Consider the following 21,591-nt stretch of genomic DNA (forward strand, 5'->3'; position numbering starts at 1 on the left):
GTTAACCCACTAACCCTGCTTTATAGTGACTCCGGCCTCTGGCTTTTTGTGACTTTCATCTTGTAATCAGGTCAAAATAAATAAATAATAATACTAATAATACTACTAATAATAAAATAATAATAATAATGATATTAAAGTAATTAATAATAATAATTAATTTGATTTCTATAGCACACCTTAAAATACAATGCAATCTCAAGTATTTTTGTGCCTCTGAGGAGAATATTGCTTGGCTGTTCCTGTTCCTATTCCCCAATCAGATTAGCAAGCAGACAGACTGACCAAAACTTGTCATAAATGTTGCACGCACCTGACATTTTATAGAATAAAATATTGCGATACTTGGCATTCATGCGATACGATATATTTGCCACACAAGATATCGCGATACTATGCTGTATCGACCTCCCCACCCCTAGTAGTTATGGGTATATGTTTCAGAACCAAAATAAACATGCAGGGAAACCCAACTGTAGAATCCGCGGCAGTTCTTCTTCGGCACAAAATGCTACGGCTAATGAAGGGCTTGTCGGCACATTGCATGAAGCTGTCAGGTTAATTTGTAGGCTACATGTTGGACAGAAATGTTCAGGCTAATGTGGCTTTAATAAGCCCCCACTGTGAAACACTGAAACTTTAATGAGATGGGAGATGGGGAGAGGTGGATTTGCTTCTCTCTCTCTCTCTCTCTCTCGCTCTCTCTCGTCAGCTTTGATGAACAACTTAATAAGAAATGGACTCCTGGCCCAGTTCCAGCCCATCCTCCTCACAAGGAAAACAACAACATTGCTCTATGTTCAAGGTGCTTTGGACTCGCGTTTTGAAGCCTAGTGTGGCCGTCGCCATCTTGGGGTCCTTGCGCAGCTCGCGTGAGACGGCATGAGACCAGAGCCACAGCTCCGTCTGCTATTGGTCCGTGATCGATCGGCAATCTTCGCGATCACTGGACAGGCGACCGGGTCAATGATGCCCAAAACATAGTATTTCCTTCTGTACAGTTGAAAAGTGAAAATGGCTATATAGAGCATGTGGTGCGAATTCTAGGATGCGGACCTGGTTTTGCCAGCCCGATCTCCAGATTTTTTTTTAAATAGCAACGTTTTTGGTCCAATGTTGCGATGTTACAATTTCGGCTCTGAAATTATAAAATGGTAATGTACGTTTATACAGGGGTGGGCGTGGTTTCCTTAAGATTTTCAGTTTTCTAACCTCTCCCAGACCCTAACTCTAAACCTAAACCTCTCCCCAGACCCTTAAACCTAAACCTCTCCCCAGACCATAACCCTAACCCTAAAATCTCCGGAAACCACAAATCATGCTCTTTCCATTGTTGTTTTGTATTATGTGAATGCATGACTTTATGTGCTTGTCTTTGTATGTGAGCTCACTAAGACAAATCCCAATCAACTTGTTGACATGGCAAATAAATCCTGAATCTATAGTTCTCTGACTGAATCTCTGTTGAGCACACAAAGGTGAGCTGTATTATGGTAAGGGTTGGCGGTTCGATCCCCGCTCCCTCCCAGCTGCTGTCGTTGTGTCCTTGGGCAAGACACTTAACCCTCCTTGCTCCCGATGGTGTGTAGGCACCCTGCGTGGCAGCCTGCCGCCATCGGTGTATGAATGGGTGAATGTAGACTACCTACTGATTGTAAAGCGCTTTGGATAAAAGTGCTATATAAATGCAGGCCATTTACCATTTACCATAAATGGTAAATGGACTGCATTTATATAGCGCTTTTATCCAAAGTGCTTTACAATGTGCCTTCACACATTCACCCATTCACACACCGAAGGCGGCAAGCTGCCACGCAGGGTGCTGGCACAGCCATCGGGAGCAATTCAGGGTTCGGTGTCTTGCCCAAGGACACTTCGACATGCGGACTGGAGAAGCCGGGGATCGAACCACCAACCTTCTGATTAGTGGACGACCCGCTATACCTCCTGAGCCACAGCCGCCCCGTATTAGTAGCAATCAGTGTTAGTTGGGTCATCTATGATGATGATTCCGTGACCGTGTTAGTTGGTTCATCCATGACGACTCCGTGACCGTCGAGTCAAACCAAATCAAACTGTAACAGAGCAAATCTGTGTTTTGAGCCAGGCTGTAGCCCACAAGATGCAGGTACAAAAAATATATATAAATATTCCTAAAATTCATAAAAAGCCCTCCCATCCACCCGGACGTCCCATAGTGTCAGGCATTAACTCTCTCACCTCCGCTATTTCCACCTTTGTTGACCATTTTATTAGACCGTTGCTTGAGCAGCTTCTTTACTTTGTTAAAGATACAGGCCACATGATTTCTATTTATATGTATAGATCCAGGGCTATTTATAACACATTGGGGGCTAAAGCCTCCAATGCCTAGGCCTAACGACGCCCAGGATTTGTAGCTTTGTGATCCTATGAGTGAGTCCACATGGTTCTCATCATTTTACAATGTGTGTGTACTGCGTTTAAAATTACATTTAACCGTGAATAATCTATGATGCATATCTGTCTCAGTTGTATATACAGTATCTTGTTTGTTCCTTGTTACTCATAGAGAGTTCAATCATCAATTTGACTTTGGCGCTGCTCGCATAATCAGCTGCGCTGCTGATCCCACAAATGCAAGATCCTTACAAATGGGACAGCATTATAAAGGGAAATGATCAAATGCACGCGCGCGCGCACACACACACGCACGCACGCACGCACGCACGCACGCACGCACGCACGCACGCACACACACACACACACACACCTTGTATATTCCCTGGTCGCAGCCGTTGTAGGTACTCTCCATGGTGTAACTTCTTAGTACACCCATCTCTCTCCACACAACCACCCTGGCTGTGGCCGAACGAGATTTCTCCACCTGACAAGTTACAATTAGAAATGAATTACTAGCTAAAAATAGAAGCTGATTAAAAAATAAAAAAATAAATTAAAGAGTAACTAAAAAAAAAAAAAAAAATCCAAAATGTGGTGAAGCCTGACACCTAATGGTAAAAAGTAGGGTACTGAACTAGTCATCTGCTATTGGCTGATCTTTGGCGCCAGGTGATGACATCCATAGACTACAACAGGTGAGGCCATCCATAGACTACAACAGGTGGTGGCATCACCTAGCACAAACACCAGCCAATGGCAGAGTATCAATTCAGTACTCTTACTCTTTAAAAACAGTTTAAGAAATGAAAAATGAATGAAAAGTAAGTAAAACATATCGTATAATGAGAATTACATTCTAAATATTCAAAAGGTAAAAACACAATGATGATGATGTTGCTGATGATAATCTTGATTTGGAGGCTTTTTCTGTGATTTTTTTTAAAATTCCCTACTAAGTCAGACTAATTACCAGGTAGTTGCAGCTGTTGAAAGAAAAGGCTGGAGCGATGCGATCCAAGGTCTTCGGGATTGTCTGGACAGCGAGAGAGAGAGAGAGAGAGCAGGTTACAGAGATTTTAAAGAGATCTATTATTATTCCCTTGAGCAATGAGTAATTCCTTGTGTTGTGCGCTAACGTTACCCTGTATCCAGGGTCCTCCTTCAGCCCTGCAGTGTTGACAGCAGCTCCAGACTGCCAGAGAGTCTCCTTCACACTGCAGCCGTACAGAAAGACGTTCTTCTTCCTGGAGTGACCGTGGTAATCACAGAACACCTGGCCGAGAGACATAGGAAACAGACAGAGAGCGAGTGACCATGGTAATCACAGAACACCTGGCCGAGAGACATAGGAAACAAGACAGAGAGCGAGTGACCGTGGTAATCACAGAACACCTGGCCGAGAGACATAGGAAACAGAGAGTGAGTGACCGTGGTAATCACAGAACACCTGGGCGAGAGACATAGGAAACAGACAGAGAGAGCCAGTGACCCTGGTAATCACAGAACACCTGGCCGAGAGACATAGGAAACAGACAGAGAGAGTCAGTGACCCTGGTAATCACAGAACACCTGGCCGAGAGACATAGGAAACAGAGAGTGAGTGACCGTGGTAATCACAGAACACCTGGGCGAGAGACATAGGAAACAGACAGAGAGAGTCAGTGACCCTGGTAATCACAGAACACCTGGGCGAGAGACATAGGAAACAGACAGAGAGAGTGACCATGGTAATCACAGAACACCTGGCCGAGAGACATAGGAAACAAGACAGAGAGAGTGACCGTGGTAATCACAGAACACCTGGCCGAGAGACATAGGAAACAGAGAGTGAGTGACCATGGTAATCACAGAACACCTGGGCGAGAGACATAGGAAACAGACAGAGAGAGTGACCGTGGTAATCACAGAACACCTGGCCGAGAGACATAGGAAACAGACAGAGAGAGAGTGACTGTGGTAATCACAGAACACCTGGGCGAGAGACATAGGAAACAGACAGAGAGAGAGTGACTGTGGTAATCACAGAACACCTGGGCGAGAGACATAGGAAACAGACAGAGAGAGTGACCGTGGTAATCACAGAACACCTGGCCGAGAGACATAGGAAACAGACAGAGAGAGAGTGACCATGGTAATCACAGAACACCTGGCCGAGAGACATAGGAAACAGACAGAGAGCGAGTGACCGTGGTAATCACAGAACACCTGGGCGAGAGACATAGGAAACAGACAGAGAGAGTCAGTGACCCTGGTAATCACAGAACACCTGGCCGAGAGACATAGGAAACAGACAGAGAGAGTGACTGTGGTAATCACAGAACACCTGGCCGAGAGACATAGGAAACAGACAGAGAGAGAGTGACCATGGTAATCACAGAACACCTGGGCGAGAGACATAGGAAACAGACAGAGAGAGAGTGACCATGGTAATCACAGAACACCTGGCCGAGAGACATAGGAAACAGAGAGTGAGTGACCATGGTAATCACAGAACACCTGGGCGAGAGACATAGGAAACAGACAGAGAGAGTGACCATGGTAATCACAGAACACCTGGGCGAGAGACATAGGAAACAGAGAGTGAGTGACTGTGGTAATCACAGAACACCTGGGTGAGAGACATAGGAAACAGACGGAGAGAGAGAGAGATGCCGTTTCTCAATAAGGGTTCTTGTGTGTTCTTGTGTTCTTGTGTCCCTGTGAGACGTCAAATCAGTCGCAGCCCAAGTACTGTTCCAATGCAAAGTTCACATTTAGCCAAGAACGCTTAAAATTCCCCGGATGTGTTCTTGACATGCCCACTTTACCGAGGATGCTCTGGCTATACCTTGAAACCGGAAACGGGCCCATACCTATCCGGTGGATGTGAAAAGGTTAACGCATGCTTTTTTAAAGGTATACTATGCAACTGTTTCATAAAAACAAACAGATACACTTATACAAAAGTTTTCCCTCTCAATCACCACTTATGTCCCATACATAGAATTATGTGTTTATCTGCAGATAAATAGATCTGCAGTTTATCTGTCTCTATATTTCCGTGTTTTCACAATGTTTTGCTGTGTTCAGGATGTTTGTGGGCGGAAACATTTTTAGAGGCCACGTGGGGGCATGTAGTGCCCAGCCAATAACATCGCACAGAGCAGAGCAGCTCAGCAGAGCAGGGTCAGCGTACTACATTCTTGAAATGAAACTAGGAAAAGCAGCACCTTCCCAGAGAGTTTTGTGATTTGTTTGGAGCTTACACCTCCATGGTTTGGAGGTAAATGTGTGTTTTTGTGCTATTATAACATAACCATAACTTTTCGGCCAGTCGCTCTCCCCATTTACTGTCAACCTCGCTCGACCTACACACCGCCACACAATTCTATGGGTCATAGTGATGATTAAGAGGAAAAACATTTGTATAAGTATATATTGTGTTTTTTAATGAAATAGTTACCATAGTATACCATAGGCTACCTTTAGGAATGTGTGCTTTTTGCCTTACGTCAGTCTGCAGCAACAGCCTTGAGTTACTCTCATGAATTAGCCTGATAAACAATCGAAACATTCTGATTTGGAACAATTAAATAAGCCAATCAAGGTCCACTCATCATCACAGGGCTTTCACTTTAGAATCCTCATTACACTATGGGGTTTCACCAACACACACACACACACACACACACACACACACACACACACACACACACACACACACACACACACACACACACACACACACACACAGAGGTTTCAGCTTCCTATTGTTGAATAATGGATTGCAGCCATTGTGAGGGATAATTAGAAAAATCAAGCATTAATTTATCTGTTAATTAGGTTAGAAAACTAATTGTCCGATGTTGCAGCTAGAATTAGATGGAAATACAGAGAGGATGAATGATAGAAGGAAGATAGGATGGAACAAAGAAAGGGAGGAAGGGAGGGAGGAAAGAAAGGAAAAGAAAGGAAAAGAGGGATAAAGGACAGAAAATGAAATAAAAAAACAAATAAGGAGAACGAATGAACCAATGTACATACGTACGAACAAACGAATGAATAAACGAAAGAAGAACGAACAAATGAAAGAAAGAAAAAGAAAGAAAGGGCGTGAAGAGAGGGAGAGCATGATGTGTGAATTGGGGAAAGGGAGGGAGGGGAACTGCACTAGTAAATAATAATAATGATTGATAATTCATAATTAATAAAAAAATAATTAGTTGAGTGAGTTGGAATGAAATGAGAGGCATTTGTGTATTTTCCCCATGGGCGTCAAACCTGCTACTGGCTGCTTGTGGCTATATTCTCATTTGAGGCTATCTTCTCGGCTCACCTGCGGAGTTCGTCCGATGCTGTTGAGGTAGTAGAGGAGGCCCTTGGCGTGGTAGATGGTTGGACTGAGGAGTGGGTCAGGTTTACTCCACTGACGATTCAGATCTTCACCATTCAGATCACAGCGATGTCTGGGGAGTGACAGACGAACAGACAGAGGTTAGAATTATATTACATTATACAGTACATGTCATTTATGACCAAGTATATGAACTACATCCTCTATACTTGGGCTATCGTCTAGTCATTGAAATTGCTGGGGACTCCCCTGGGAAGCTGACATTCGAGTATTTATGTCTAGCTGCTGTTCTAAACTCGAGGCTACATTGAAGCATGTTTCTAGCTTAAGACGAGCGATATGCCCTTCTCTTCTGTGTGTGTGTGTGTGTGTGTGTGTGTGTGTGTGTGTGTGTGTGTGTGTGTGTGTGTAGTAGTTAGCTTAGCACAATGACTGGTAGTCTGTGGAACGACTAGGCTACCCCCCTTAAGGCATCAAATACACATTGCAACAGCGGCAAAACGCTCCTATGTACTCTTATGTAGATCTTGTGACTTGTGCATTCACCACTTAATTAAATAATAATGTAAAATTACGAGACATTGTAATTTCTGAAGCAAATCCATGGCCGGAACTACTTTCCTGACAAAACCGGAAGTTCCAGCTATGTATTTTATTCGAAAATTACAATCTCTCGTAATTTTACATTATTATTTTATTAAGTGGTGAATGCACGAGTAACAACATGTACCGGTATATAAGAACATTTTTTAGTGCTGTTGGAATGTGTATTTGGTAGCCTAGCCATCCCTTTGACTACCAGTCATTGTGCTAAGCTAACTAGGAGGAGGGGCGGGTCGCTACTTTCTACAGCACGCACAGAGAAGAGAAGGGTATCTACTGTATCTTCTCATCTTACTATCAGGAATAGGGCAAATAGGCGAATCAGAATGTTGCCATGTTGCTAACATCTCTGTGTAGGCTACTGGGATGTTTTGAGCCAACACTGCATCCACTCACGTGCCGTTGATGACTCCGTCTGGGTTGAGCATGGGGATGATCTTGAAGACGAAGGCCTCCCTCAGGCTCTGGGCCAGCGGCTCCTCGCTGCACAGAAACTCCAGCGTGCCCTTCATCACCCAGCTCGCATTGGACTCGCCCGGATGGACTCGCCCCGTCAACACTATGCAGGGCCGATTACCTAGAGAGAGAGAGAGAAAGAGAGAGAGAGAGAGAGAGAGAGAAAGAGAGGGCCGGGGGTTAATTATTCAATGGATAGCGTCTCGAGATGAACCATCTCATTTTCGAGGGGGTCCAACACAAAACATACAGTACAATACAACATGAACAAACAGACGACATACACACAGAGGCTCTCATGAACAAACAGACAACATACACACAAAGGCTCTCATTTACACACACACACACACACACACACACACACACACACACACACACACACACACACACACACACACACACACACACGCATATATTACAATTATATAGCTATGAATCCCACCTTCAAACAAAATGACCTTCACACCACCATAAAGCAGATGATGGAGGCATTTGGTCTTCATCAAATCTTCACTTTTGGCCTTCAAATTTTAGATCTCTTTGGCCATTACTCAGACCCATTGATGCTAAGCAATGCAATGTCTCCCACGCCTCATTGGTCAAAGGGCCTGGTCATCTTACATTACCATTGGCTGACTGCCGGTTGAGGTCCATTACTATTGGCCTGTGGCCCGTCAAGGTCCATTACTATTGGGTTAGAGAGGTAGTGAAGCCCATTACCATTGGCTGATTGAGAAGTCTTGGAACATTAGCTTCAGATAACGAGTTGGGTGTCTTGTTTCATATCATCCTAGTCTTTATCATCTATTGGCAATTGACATGATACATTGTCTTGGCTGTTAGGGACAGGTAACAAGGGCAAATACACAAGCACAATTATGGAGGCAAGGGAGATGGACAATTTTACCAGCAATTATTTCACGTTATATTACAACTTGCCATTGAATGACCCTGTAGTATTCCAGGGACTCTTTTAAAGCTGCCGTGGGTAATTTTGGAGAAATTAATTGAATCACCTTACCTGCTGCACACAACCCCCCCAACACACACACACACACACACACACACACACACACACACACACACACTTACGTAATTGGTGCATGTCTCTCCAGGCTGTGCTGGCGGGAGCGGCAGTGATGGTAAGCAGAGGGCAGATGTTTCCAGACAGAGTCTCACACAGAGGCTGCTGCCGGAAAAACACCTTGGCAGGGTCCACAGCACGCCCAAGCACCTGTAGATGGGCCTGAGAGAGAGAGAGCAAGAGAGTGTGTACATGAGAGAGAGAGAGAGAGACAGAGACAGAGAGAGAGAGCAAGAGAGTGTGTACATGAGAGAGAGAGAGAGAGACAGAGACAGAGAGAGAGAGCAAGAGAGTGTGTACATGAGAGAGAGAGAGACAGAGAGAGAGAGCAAGAGAGTGTGTACATGAGAGAGAGAGAGAGAGACAGAGAGAGAGAGCAAGAGAGTGTGTACATGAGAGAGAGAGAGACAGAGAGAGATAGCAAGAGAGTGTGTACATGAGAGAGAGAGAGAGAGAGAGCAAGAGAGTGTGTACATGAGAGAGAGAGAGAGCAAGAGAGTGTGTACATGAGAGAGAGAGAGAGCAAGAGAGTGTGTACATGAGAGAGAGAGAGAGAGAGAGAGAGAGAGAGCAAGAGAGTGTGTACATGAGAGAGAGAGAGAGAGATAGCAAGAGAGTGTGTACATGAGAGAGAGAGAGAGAGAGAGAGAGAGAGAGAGAGCGAGAGAGTGTGTACATGAGAGAGAGAGAGAGCAAGAGAGTGTGTACATGAGAGACAGAGAGAGCAAGAGAGTGTGTACATGAGAGAGAGAGAGACAGAGAGAGAGAGCAAGAGAGTGTGTACATGAGAGAGAGAGAGACAGAGAGAGAGAGAGAGAGAGACAGAGACAGAGACAGAGAGAGACAGAGACACAGAGAGAGAGAGAGAGCGAGCAAGAGAGTGTGTACATGAGAGAGAGAGAGAGACAGAGAGAGAGAGAGCAAGAGAGTGTGTACATGAGAGAGAGAGAGAGACAGAGACAGAGACAGAGAGAGACAGAGACACAGAGAGAGAGAGAGAGAGAGAGAGAGAGAGCGAGCAAGAGAGTGTGTACATGAGAGAGAGAGAGAGACAGAGAGAGAGAGAGCAAGAGAGTGTGTACATGAGAGAGAGAGAGAGAGAGAGAGAGAGATACGGTCAAAGAACACAACTCTGTCAAAGAAGAGGAGTTGAGACAGAATCTCGAAGCGAAGCGATCACATCAATAGCAGAAGATGGAGCTACCAGAAAACAATATCAAATTATAATAAATTAGATAGATAGATAGAGAGATAGATGGAGAGAGAGAGAGATAGATAGATAGAGAGAGAGAGAGAGAGAGAGAGAGAGAGAGAGAGAGATAGATACCTGCAGTGCAGAGTATGTGTAAGGATAATGGTAGGCCAGGTAGCAGACATCCTCATTGTGTCTGAAGGTCACGGTGAAGGTCAAAGTGTAAAAAGTCGCTCTCTTCCTTCCCCGAGCCGGACAGAAGTGGTTTCTGGATGGGAAAATAGAAGGAATCAACTGAAACAACTGCTATTGTAAAATAACAGTTTGTAGGTGTCAAAACAGTCAACCAGTGGTGGCAGGACTCACACTATTGTGTTATATAATTGGGCAATAGAGACTAGGATATTTATTGTATCCACCTATGGAGGTGGCTTGAAAAACATCAGGTTCAACTGCCTCTGGATTTTATTTTATTTTAAATACAACACTGTCTGCACTAGCTGTCTGCACTGTCAAAAGCACTGTGTGTAGACATGATTTAGCGTCTTTTGCAATATTTCATTGGTTGCTACCCTCTATTCATGATGATTAGATAATGATTCATAATGATTAGATTACATTGCAATAAAAATGTTTTAGCTGATCAATATTCCTCTATTTGTTGTAAGACATTACAGTCTACCATCAACGAGGAGATCACCATCTGTCTGAACAGCAAGAATTATGGTCTTTGAGTAAATGTTGGAATCTTAAGTCGGCACCAGTGGCTGATGCATTACATTACTGGCTTTCCTGGGGAAGCTAAGCAGGCCTGGCCTAGGATCCTCCTTGGATGGGAGACTGGTATTGGAGGACCAGTAGGAGGTGCTCTTCCCCTCTGATCTGAATGGTCTGATGAATAATCTGGTCTGATTAATTATCTCCCCAATGCCCAAGGACAGAGACTGGGACTCCGTCCTGTGAGTGAGCACCGTCCTTTGGTCCAGATTCTCTGTGGTCTTTAAAGATCCCATCGGCACTCTTCTGCCCTGGCTAAATTTCCACATTCAATCATCATGACCACCTAATCATCCCTCGTTAATTAATTCAGTCCTCAACTCTCCACTGTGATAGCTGATGTGTGGTGAGCGTTCTGGCGCAAACTGGCTGCTGTGCACCACCCAGGTGGGTGCTACACATCGGTGGTGGATGAGTTGAGTTCTAAGCGGAGAGACTTGAAGTGAGTTGAATCACGAAAGGTGTAAATTCTGGCCGTTCACACCAGAAGCACTCGCTTTTGCTCCGCGGGGTCTGGTCACAACATCTGACTTCCTGCCTGGCCTGACACAAATCGCTTGTGCAAAAGATTAACCAGACACAAAACTATCGCTGCAGGCCGCGAGCCGGTCTGAACGGTCTAATCTGTTAATATTGAATCTAATCGGCTAAATGAAACTGGCTGCGCTTCCAGATGCTTCGCAGCACACAGTGTTTGCATTGTAAGGCAGGACATCCGATGTTAAAAATGTTTTGGATGAATGAAACTAGCCGGGCACGTCATGTTAGCACCCCCTACAGTGTTTTGTCTACATCCTTGTTATGTTTACATTTTTGCCTATAATGTGACATTATAAACGCTCCTATGTACCTGAAGTAGCAGATCTCAGTCCCGGTCCTCACCCAGTGTGGTCTGCCTTCCAGAGCTTCTCTCACAGAGTACAGCACTGGCTGCATACCTGCAGGACACACGCAGATAGACAGACAGGCAAGATGACATCACAGCAGAGATGGGAAGAGTACACACAGTACAGTTGTGTAAAAAGACTGGTAGAAGTACTGATTCAACTTGTTTACTGAAGTAAAAAATAAAGTACAGGCTCTAAAAGTAAAGTATTTCTACCGGCTGTTTCTGTGCAAAGCTAACTGAAACTCACATATTAACATAATTTGAAGACTACTAAACTTAAAAGATCCCCTCCAAACATGGTTTAAAATGTATAATTGATGTGCATTATGTGTAATTGATGTGAAAACATCTACACGTTTAAATTCTTTATAAATGAGACCAAATGAATGCTAATAATTGCAAATTCTGCCAATTTATTTGGCGACCCAAATAAAATCCCCGACCCAGCCTTTGTGAATGTATGAAAACACAGCAAGAGGTTTGTTCCATCAACCCTGTGTGTGTGTGTGTGTGTGTGTGTGTGTGTGTGTGTGTGTGTGTGTGTGTGTGTGTGTGTGTGTGTGTGTGTGCGTGCGTGTGTGCGTGTGTGCGTGTGTGTGTGTGCTTGCGTGTGTCCTCCCTCTTTCCAACCTCCTCACTCCCCCCCCCACACACACACACACATGTTCTCACCGTAGTTGAACTGACTGTTGGTCTTCTCACAGTTGATGATGTTGAAGCGATAAGGGACGTTGGCCACCATGTTACTGACTTCAAAGTAAAACCACTGCGCGTGCTGAGAGCAGTTAGCATCCGCGTTCAATATGAGGTCATATTCATGTCTACAGAGGAGGAGAGAGAGAGCGATAGAGAGATATAGACAGACAGACATAACAAATGTTAGTTCTTTGGAAGAAAAAAAACAATGAGGTAAGTAAGTCAGAAACACAGGATTTCAATATATATACTGGATTATATATAAGTACAAGAAATACTATTCTAGGCAAAAGTAGGATTTTAACTGAAGGCAATTATTGCTGAATGAGGTAGGTAAAACAAGTCGGGAATTACACGGAATCACCAATTACAATATATAAGCAAGATATTGCTATTGTATTTATGTGCAATTACATGTAAAAAGCATGCGCGCGTGTGTATGCGCGCGTGCGTGTGTGTGTGTGTGCATGCGCCGTGCGTGTGTGTGCGCGCGCGTGTGTATGTGCACACTCATGCATGCGTGTGTGTGTGTGTGTGTCCGCGTGTGTGTGTCCATACCTGCGGACCTGGATAGCTTTCCTCAGGTTTCCACATTCAAACTTAGAGAAGAACCTCAGGGCATCTGGCCTGTCAGACAGACACTGAGGACTGAGACAGCAGACAGCATCCTCAATGTTTCATATTTGTATTCAAAAGACACAGAACAACAAGACACATTTAACATTGCATTGTTTACAGTCAGAGCCTGAAATTATAGACTGTTTTCACTGTGGTTTACAGTGATTTTAAACGGCCTCTTGTGGCTTATTGCTTCATTTGAAACCTAGTAATTCCTGTCAGCTATTGTATTAGCAAACACTGCAACAGGAACAAATTACTATTATTATTATTATTATAATTTTGTTGTCTGAATGAAATGTTAAATGGTCTCTCCTGATTCTAAATATAGCTATGATAATCGCTTGTTTGGACCAAGTAAAACTATTTGTATAAGCATTTTACGAAATGTCTATGGAAAAATGAATGGCAGGTGAAATGCCTTGGTTCGTGTGCTGAACACAGAAGAGGGCGTGACTTTGGCATTCTATTGTGTATATTGTTTATCTACCTGGTGTCTTCTTCCAGATCAAACACCACCTGGTTGATGATGTCATCGGGATTCACGAAGCGCTGGACATCCTCAAACACTTTCTGCCTATTAGAGACAAACACACAGAAAAACATGACTGCTATAGACTAATACTAGTCGTGTTACTCCTTCTACTACAGTGGAATCTGCTTATAGTGATCATGGTTCAACTGGCAGAATCCTGAGTCGAGGACATTCTAACTTATCCTTTAAGCACGTTGGCAACTACTTTATAAAAGCAGTGCCTTCCAATTACAGGCCAGATAGAAGCCGAGTCAACTGGACACGATCATTTAGGGCTGGAATGAAGACAGAGCTTGAAAGGTCCCCAATCTCATTTTACACACGGGGCAATTTACTGACAAAGAAACCCTGACAAAATGGCATTAACGTTTGTTCTGTTCAGGGACTGTAGACTTAAAAAGAAAAAAAACATTCTCTTTTATACGAGTGCCAACAGACTGGCAACATAATTTGATAAAGTTCAGACTAAAATTGCATCTTTAACATTTTTAAATGTCAGCGTCTGTTGGCCTCTTCAAAGTGCTGGGAAAATGTCTCAGAGGAGAGACATTACCGTGTGCCATACACGCGTGCGTGTGCACACGCACACACAAAAGATTACACTACCAGTCCAGCAGCCTTAACCGTCTAAAGGGCTTTTCACACTGCATTCTGCTAGCCCTGGGCTAAGAATAGGGCTAAGATAGCCCTGGGCTAAGAATAGGGCTAAGATAGCCCCGGGCTAATAATAAAAATGAGAGCAACACGATAGCGATCAGTACCTCTGCACTTTGGGTTTGCGTGGTGCCATGGGTTCATGTCCCGGCGGTGGGAGGTGTCCCCAGAAGTCAGGGAAGGCCAGGATGTTGAAGCCGGGGATGGACCGGGTTTGGGCAGCCACGGCGCGGTACAGCTTGGGTCTGTGGTGTGGGATACACGCCCCATGCCTCTCCAATAACCTGTCTACCATGCTGCCATGATGGGCCTCCACGCCTTCCTCCTCTGCCTCGTCGTCATCCTGGAGGTCCTCTTTCTCCCTTTCTGCCCTAGGATCAGAAAACAAGGTGCCGTCATCAACACCTCTTTGCTTTTCTAAAATCACTGTAAATCACAGCCTCAAGGGGCTTATTGCTTTTATAAAATGGTTATAAATCGTTCGGAGGAGAGGATTTCACCTTACCTCGCCTGCATGCCCTTGGTCCGAAAGCTAGGGCTGCTGCTGAGGACATTGCTATGACTGTGGAAATCACGGGCTTCCAACTGGCCAGCAGCTGGAGAGGAGAGAGGAGAAAATGCTCATCTTGCATTTGATTTTTGTTTGTTTTTTTAGGTTTTGGATGGGGATATTTCAAATTGTGTCCTACTTCGTTTAGCCTACTGAATTATCATAATCAGAGTTACAGAAACATCGCAATGATTTGTCAAGGTTCAATGATCATTTCTATCAAATGTTTCTATCAAAAATTATGATCATGTCGATTTTAAGAAAACGGAAATAATTATTTTATTTAACACACCAGAAAAAAGAAGACCCGACATTTTGGGGTGAGGCTGAACCTGTCACCACCCTCAGGATTTTGAGGGAAAGGGATATCTTGAGGTTTTCAATAAAGGTTTAAACCGTCCGTATGCTCCAGCGATTCTCCTTTTTCTTGTTAATCAGACTATGAATATGAATGGAACAGTTCTTATTCACCAACCCAAACATCTTCATCTGAATAATGTCTTATTTAGATCAATGGTTCTCAAGTGAGTGGTGGGTCGTGACACCGTTTTGAGTGGGTCTTTGATGTGTGCATGAAACAAAAGGGTCTTTACTCCTTGAGGACGCTAGTGTCCGCGGCCGACATGATTGTCTTTCAGAGGCTGTAGTGGTCTCATTTTTATAGCCAGAAGATGCTGAGGATCCTGGTATCATAGAAGACCTAAAGCATTATCAACCATGTCATGCTAGCTTGTCGGGAAGGGGGCTATATAAGGAGAGGGAAAAACTGACATGTCCATTTTCAAAGGGGTCCCTCGACCTCTTACCTCTAGATGTTTGAATGAGACTGGGTTGCATGCAACGCTCATTCGGATATCTTGAGGTGAGAGATCATGGATCCCTTTGAAAATGGCCATGCCAGTTTTTCCCTCACCAAAACTTTGCCTAAATCTGGAGCGTTGTTTAGCCCCCTTCCCGGCAAGCTAGGTTGACATGGTTGGTACTAGACTCAGCTCTCAGCGCCGCTCACCAAACGTCTGGAAACCGAGACTGGGTTGGTACCAATGGATTCTTTAAGTTAGCTAGTATCATATAAGTATCATCACGCCACAGCCTTTGAAAGACAGCCGTAATATAATAGATTTTTTTCATGGTGGTGCCAAAACAAACGGAACGTGGGCCAAACTTGGCCCGCAGGCCCCAAATTGGTGAGCCATGCTTTAGACTTTAGATGTAAATCCAAAAGCCAGGTTACTGCTCCGATCCCCTGACCTTGTGTGCATCCTCCAGGAGAAATCTGTGGTTGTGAAGGAGACCCGGGCGAGGAGTCGGAGGAGTCGGTCCAGGAGTCTCTCCTCCGTCTGGCTCTCCTGGGCTGAAGAGCAGAGCTGTGGAGGAACAGAGCTTCCTCGTCTGATGAAGATGCGGATGACGAGGATGACGAGCTCTCCTCTGGCTCTGAACCTGATGCCAGCTCCTGGAGACACAGACAGGTTGGTTTGCGCCAAGTTTCAAGTTTCACTTATTAAAGTTTGACTGGGCAGGATTTAACACAATAAAAACTGTTTTTAAACAGTGAATCCTGAAATGCATCAAACATTACAGCAGCAGCATCATAAGCAGAAGCTACACATAAACCCTAAAATAAATAGGTAATTTAAAGTGAAATATGTCACTGTCTTTTAGTTCTGCTTGTGGGCATTACGTATTCCATATATATATATATATATATATATATATATATATAGATAGAGCTATAAAGTTAACTTTTCAAAGTGACTGATATGTCCCAGGGCCACAACATGTTTTGTACATAAAGGAGAGATTGACACATTGTTGATCTACGGTTACTCGAGCGTGGCGCTGTGCAGTTAGCAATTCCGGATATCAGCAAGCATCTCAAATCAGATTTAATATGGGGGTTTTATCCAGCCTGCTTTGGCAACGTTTGGCCCAATAATATATTATTATAACATATGAGGTTGAATGTGCTGCCTATTAGTCAGATATTATTGCATTTATCAAGCGTCAAGTCAAATGGTATCCTGTTTTATGACATGAAACATTATCATGGACGCAGGAACTCGTTCATTACCTCCCATCCATCACTGTCCAGTCTATTTCTGTCTTTGTCTCTATACACACACGCACCCCCCCCCCTTCTCTCTCTCTCTCTCTCGCTGTCTCACACACACACACACACACACACACACACACACACACACACACACACACACACACACACACACACACACACACACACTTGCTTCTTTCTCTTGTACATGTGCACAAAAATGCAGTTGTAATGCGTGTAGACGCAGGTGTATGCGTGAAAAACACCCACGCAGAGGTCGTACGGCGAGAGAGCTCAGGAAGATCCAACTTTTTGGGGATGCAGCCCTACATCACGCTCCACAGGCCTAATCTAGATGCCACACACACGCACACGCACACACACAGACACACACACACACACACACACACACACACACACACACACACACACACACACACACACAGACACACACACACACACACACACACACACACACACACACACACACACACACACAGACACACACACAGACACACACACACACAGACACAGACACACACACACACACACACACACACACAGACACACACACACACACACACACACACACACACACACACACACACAGCTCTGCTCTGTTTACCTCAGCACTCGGCAGAGATGTTTCAACCAGTTTTAACACGCTCCATATTACGAGTGAAAGTGATCAGCATGAAATAGCAGATATCAAACAGAAACGAAACAAAAAAAGAGAGAAATTAAACAACAAAATAGAGTACAGAGAACATGTTCTTGGTTCGCTCGCACACATGCTCGTTTTGAAGGGGAGAAGGCAGAAAGGGGGGGTGGGGGGGGTGGAAAGTGAGACCCGCCCACCCCGTCGTACTACAGCCGGCCTACAATGCGTCTCGTCGGATTGAATCTGAATGCGGCCATAGCGTTAAGCATAGGGGGGAGGGGGTTTAGGGCACTGGTAGCCACTTGGTTGGGGATATGGCGGGGGGCTTAGGGTTAGGGTCCCCAGGGGAAGACTGGGGGTCTTTGGCCTTTAGGGGGTCAGAGATCTATCTTCATGTCGGTGTTCCTTTAAGCTCCATGAGGAATGACAACCTTATTTTGTTTCAGTGGTGGCATTTAGCCCACAGGCGAGAGGCCATCTCTTCATCAAAGATGCCTTCTAGAGGCCACCTCACGAAGCGATATCTCACTAAACTGACTGACTGAATGACCTGAATTTGGCTTGTGGTGCCCTTGGTTCCCTCTCTCTCTCATCAGTCATGTCTACCTCTGGTAATAGCCGTATAAGTCATGATGATGATGACCATGTTTGAAATTAGCACATACATTCGCTGTCGCTCTCCAACCCCCATCCCCCCCATCATTTCCTGTCTCACTCTAATCTGTCATGTCTACCTGTAGTAACAGCCATGTAAGTCATGATCATATGACCATCATTGATATGAGAGCACCCTTTATCTCTCTCACACTCATTCTCTCATTTTATTTTATTACAAAAAACTGATAAAGAAAAAGTCACAATAAATAATAATAATAATAATAATAACAACAATCAACACAATTTCACCGCCCGTTTTAATTTCTTAGCTGCTAAAGTATTTTTCTAATAATCATAATCAAAACCATTTGTAAACACATATCCAGTTACATGCCCTCTCTTTGATTCACACGCGCGTGCGTGCACACACACACACACACACAAATACCTGGAAGTCATGTGTGAGTTCGGGACAGAGTCTGCTGTACTGTGCCAGCTGCTCTTTGGGCCTGTCTGGGTCGGGACGACAGCGAAGCCTGTTCAGGTCCGTCTCCAAGTCATCGTCCTGGAGAGAGAAACACACTATATAACGTTTCACTCCGGTCCAAACTTAAGAAAAACATAGTTAGTTTTCGTCCGAGGGAAATGTTATAGTCTCTCCTGATTCTAAATATAGCTGAATCGGTGGTTTGACCAAGTAAATCTATTTTTATCAGCATTTTACGAAATGTCTATGGAAAAATAAACGGCGGGTGAAATCCCTTGGTCCATATGCCTAACGCAGAAGTGGGTGTGACTTTAGCACTCTGTAGTCTGTTAAAGAAGTGAGGCAATGCCCTCATTTTGGGGGATTTTGCTCATCTTTGTGATGGTTGGCCAGCCGCCGAGTGCTCTCGGAGGTGCTGAAATCCTGTCCACCTCAGCATGTGACCCACAGCGGGATTTGAGCGCTGTCCAGGGTGCTGAACACAGCAGTGCTCAATCCGTGCCAGGATTTCCCGAGGTCGAGGCAGATTTCGAGGCGAATGGCGGGTTTTCCGCCCCACGGGACACTGAGGCCTATGGGAGGTTTAGTTTTGATTTTGAAGTGTGGATTTACCAGTGACTTTGCATTATTCCTCCTGTTATTTCCTTGGACTGGAACCCAGTGCTGTACTGTCCTTTTTTTGCCTTTTTGAGTCAGCAAAAGACTTTAAATGTTTCCATTGTGTCCGTCTGCTGCATTCTTGGGGCCAGTTGTTTGAACAGAACATTACAATCTTTGCATGTGAGGACATTTGGCCTTCATAACAAACGAAGTACACCAAACACGCACGCACGCACATGCACACACACACACACACACACGCACGCACACACACACACACACACACACACACACACACACACACACACACACCATACACACACTTACATAGTCTTTGTCCTTGCTATCTGCCTCTTGGTTTTCTTCATCCTCTTCGTCATCACTCTCCCCACAGCTCTCATCTAGATAGGAGAAGGGAAATGTAGTGCAAATGCAAGTAATACAGATGCAGCCCAGATTTTTTTTTTGGGGGGGGGGGGGGCATAAAAGTCTTCCTCATTTGTGAAGATGATCTTACTGAACACACACTTTGCTGTTTCATAAACTTTTGATAACCACTATTTCATGCATTTAAAACCGAAATCCCCATACAAAAATCCCATTGCCTTTTACACCTACGAACCACTGTCCAGGCACTTCTGGGTAAGCCTACAAAAATCATTCATCCTTGTCGTACTCTACTGGTAATGTACCTGGTCCCACATCAGCATCTGGGTTGGAGTCTGGTCTTCCAGGCAGGGGGAAGGAGTACACAGAGCGGTCTGACAGCAGAGGCAGAGGGGTTTTAGGAAGACACTTCCTCATCAGCTGGACAGAGGGCTCCACTAGACACTCCAGTTCTTTAGTCAACAAACATGTCTGCAACAACCAAACATAATAACGTGTAAACAACATAAACAACTTCAGCTGGACTGGAATCCCGGCTTGGTGACTTTGACTTGTTCACGACGCCTTGACCAAAACCAGCCGTTCAGGGAAGATGAGAAGATGAGATAATAACTGTACCTGTGTAGTTTGATATAGAAGCCTGATGCCTCCTTGGGATGCAAAAGCTTGTCTGCCTGCAGTACTGTGAGTGGCCTGGTGGAGGCAGCGCAGCAACGCTTGGCGAATCCATACGGCAGCATGTTCGATATCTTTGCTGTGCCAGTCCTCGTATAGCTGCAACAGGCCAGAGATGTAACCCTTAGACACCGCCAAAGAAAGGTTCGCCTCTGGAGGAGAGAGACAGAGAGAGGGGAGGAGAGACAGAGAGAGGATAGGAGAGGAGAGGAGAGAGACAGAGAGAGGAGAGGAGAGGAGAGGAGAGGAGAGAGACAGAGAGGGGAGGAGAGACAGAGAGAGGAGGAGAGGGGAGGAGAGAGACAGAGAGAGGAGAGGAGAGGAGAGGAGAGGAGAGGAGAGGAGAGGAGAGGAGAGAGGAGAGGAGAGGAGAGAGAAAGAGAGAAGAGGAGACAGAGGAGGAGAGGGGAGGAGGGACAGAGAGAGGAGGAGAGGGGAGGAGAGAGACAGAGAGAGGAGAGGAGAGAGGAGAGAGAAAGAGAGAAGAGGAGACAGAGGAGGAGAGGGGAGGAGGGACAGAGAGAGGAGGAGAGGGGAGGAGAGAGACAGAGAGAGGAGGAGAGGGGAGGAGAGTGACAGAGAGAGGGGAGGAGAGAGGAGAGGAGAGGAGAGAGAAAGAGAGAAGAGGAGACAGAGGAGGAGAGGGGAGGAGGGACAGAGAGAGGAGGAGAGAGACAGAGAGGGGAGGAAAGGGGGAGACAGAGAGGGGAGGAGAGACAGAGAGAGGAGGGGGGAGGAGAGAGGAGCAGACAGAGAGGGCAGGAGAGACAGAGAGAGGAGGAGAGGGGAGTAGAGGGGGAGACAAAGAGGGGAGGAGAGAGCCAGAGAGAGGAGGAGAGGGGAGGAAAGGTGTGAGCATGTTCCAGCCATTGATCCAGCTTTCCATCGACATTAAGCTACATCCTGGGTGATCGGGTTGTATTTGGACCGAGCAAATCCACAAAATTAATAACAAACATTAACTAATTTAAAGCTACCATAGAGATATATTTACCACTAGAGGGTGACAGAAACCACAACACATTTTGTAAACACATACACACAAACATCCGACAAACTTCTACTGGGTTTCAGCTGGCATGGGGGTGAGTATAGAGACAGCACTCCAAATTCCAAATTGACATCCCCCCCCGCCCCCCGTCCTCTTGCATTTTCACAATTGGCCTTGTGTGCGGGTGGGAAGCCGGTGGGGTATGAGTCCTGGTCGCTGCAGTTGCGCCTCCTCTTGTCGGTCGGGGGGTGCCTGCTCTGGGGGGAGGGGAACTGGGGGGAACAGCGTGATCCTCCCATGCGCTACGCCCTGCCGGTGTTGGTGTGGGAAGTGTTTGAGTGGTGTGTACAGATGTGTCATGGAACATA

At 45.2% G+C, this 21,591-nt stretch overlaps 1 protein-coding gene across 1 annotated transcript in view; it reads right to left on the reverse strand.

The window, feature by feature from the left end:
- agbl1 (AGBL carboxypeptidase 1) overlaps positions 1-21,591 on the reverse strand; it is a gene marked incomplete at its 5' end in the record, with an annotated part of 77,848 nt that overhangs the window by 10,841 nt on the left and 45,416 nt on the right. Inside the window, 18 exons of the mRNA XM_083654697.1 lie at positions 2,753-2,866; positions 3,353-3,415; positions 3,524-3,655; positions 6,698-6,827; positions 7,715-7,895; positions 8,870-9,023; positions 10,189-10,321; positions 11,681-11,768; positions 12,392-12,540; positions 12,974-13,063; positions 13,524-13,610; positions 14,330-14,593; positions 14,728-14,818; positions 16,024-16,228; positions 18,532-18,648; positions 19,498-19,571; positions 19,863-20,028; positions 20,176-20,384. Coding sequence (XP_083510823.1) covers positions 2,753-2,866; positions 3,353-3,415; positions 3,524-3,655; positions 6,698-6,827; positions 7,715-7,895; positions 8,870-9,023; positions 10,189-10,321; positions 11,681-11,768; positions 12,392-12,540; positions 12,974-13,063; positions 13,524-13,610; positions 14,330-14,593; positions 14,728-14,818; positions 16,024-16,228; positions 18,532-18,648; positions 19,498-19,571; positions 19,863-20,028; positions 20,176-20,384 — 2,447 coding nt within the window. The remainder of the gene's footprint in view (positions 1-2,752; positions 2,867-3,352; positions 3,416-3,523; positions 3,656-6,697; positions 6,828-7,714; positions 7,896-8,869; positions 9,024-10,188; positions 10,322-11,680; positions 11,769-12,391; positions 12,541-12,973; positions 13,064-13,523; positions 13,611-14,329; positions 14,594-14,727; positions 14,819-16,023; positions 16,229-18,531; positions 18,649-19,497; positions 19,572-19,862; positions 20,029-20,175; positions 20,385-21,591) is intronic.

Source organism: Poromitra crassiceps (genome assembly GCF_964638095.1).
Source record: "Poromitra crassiceps genome assembly, chromosome: 18".
Lineage (NCBI taxonomy): Eukaryota > Metazoa > Chordata > Actinopteri > Beryciformes > Melamphaidae > Poromitra > Poromitra crassiceps.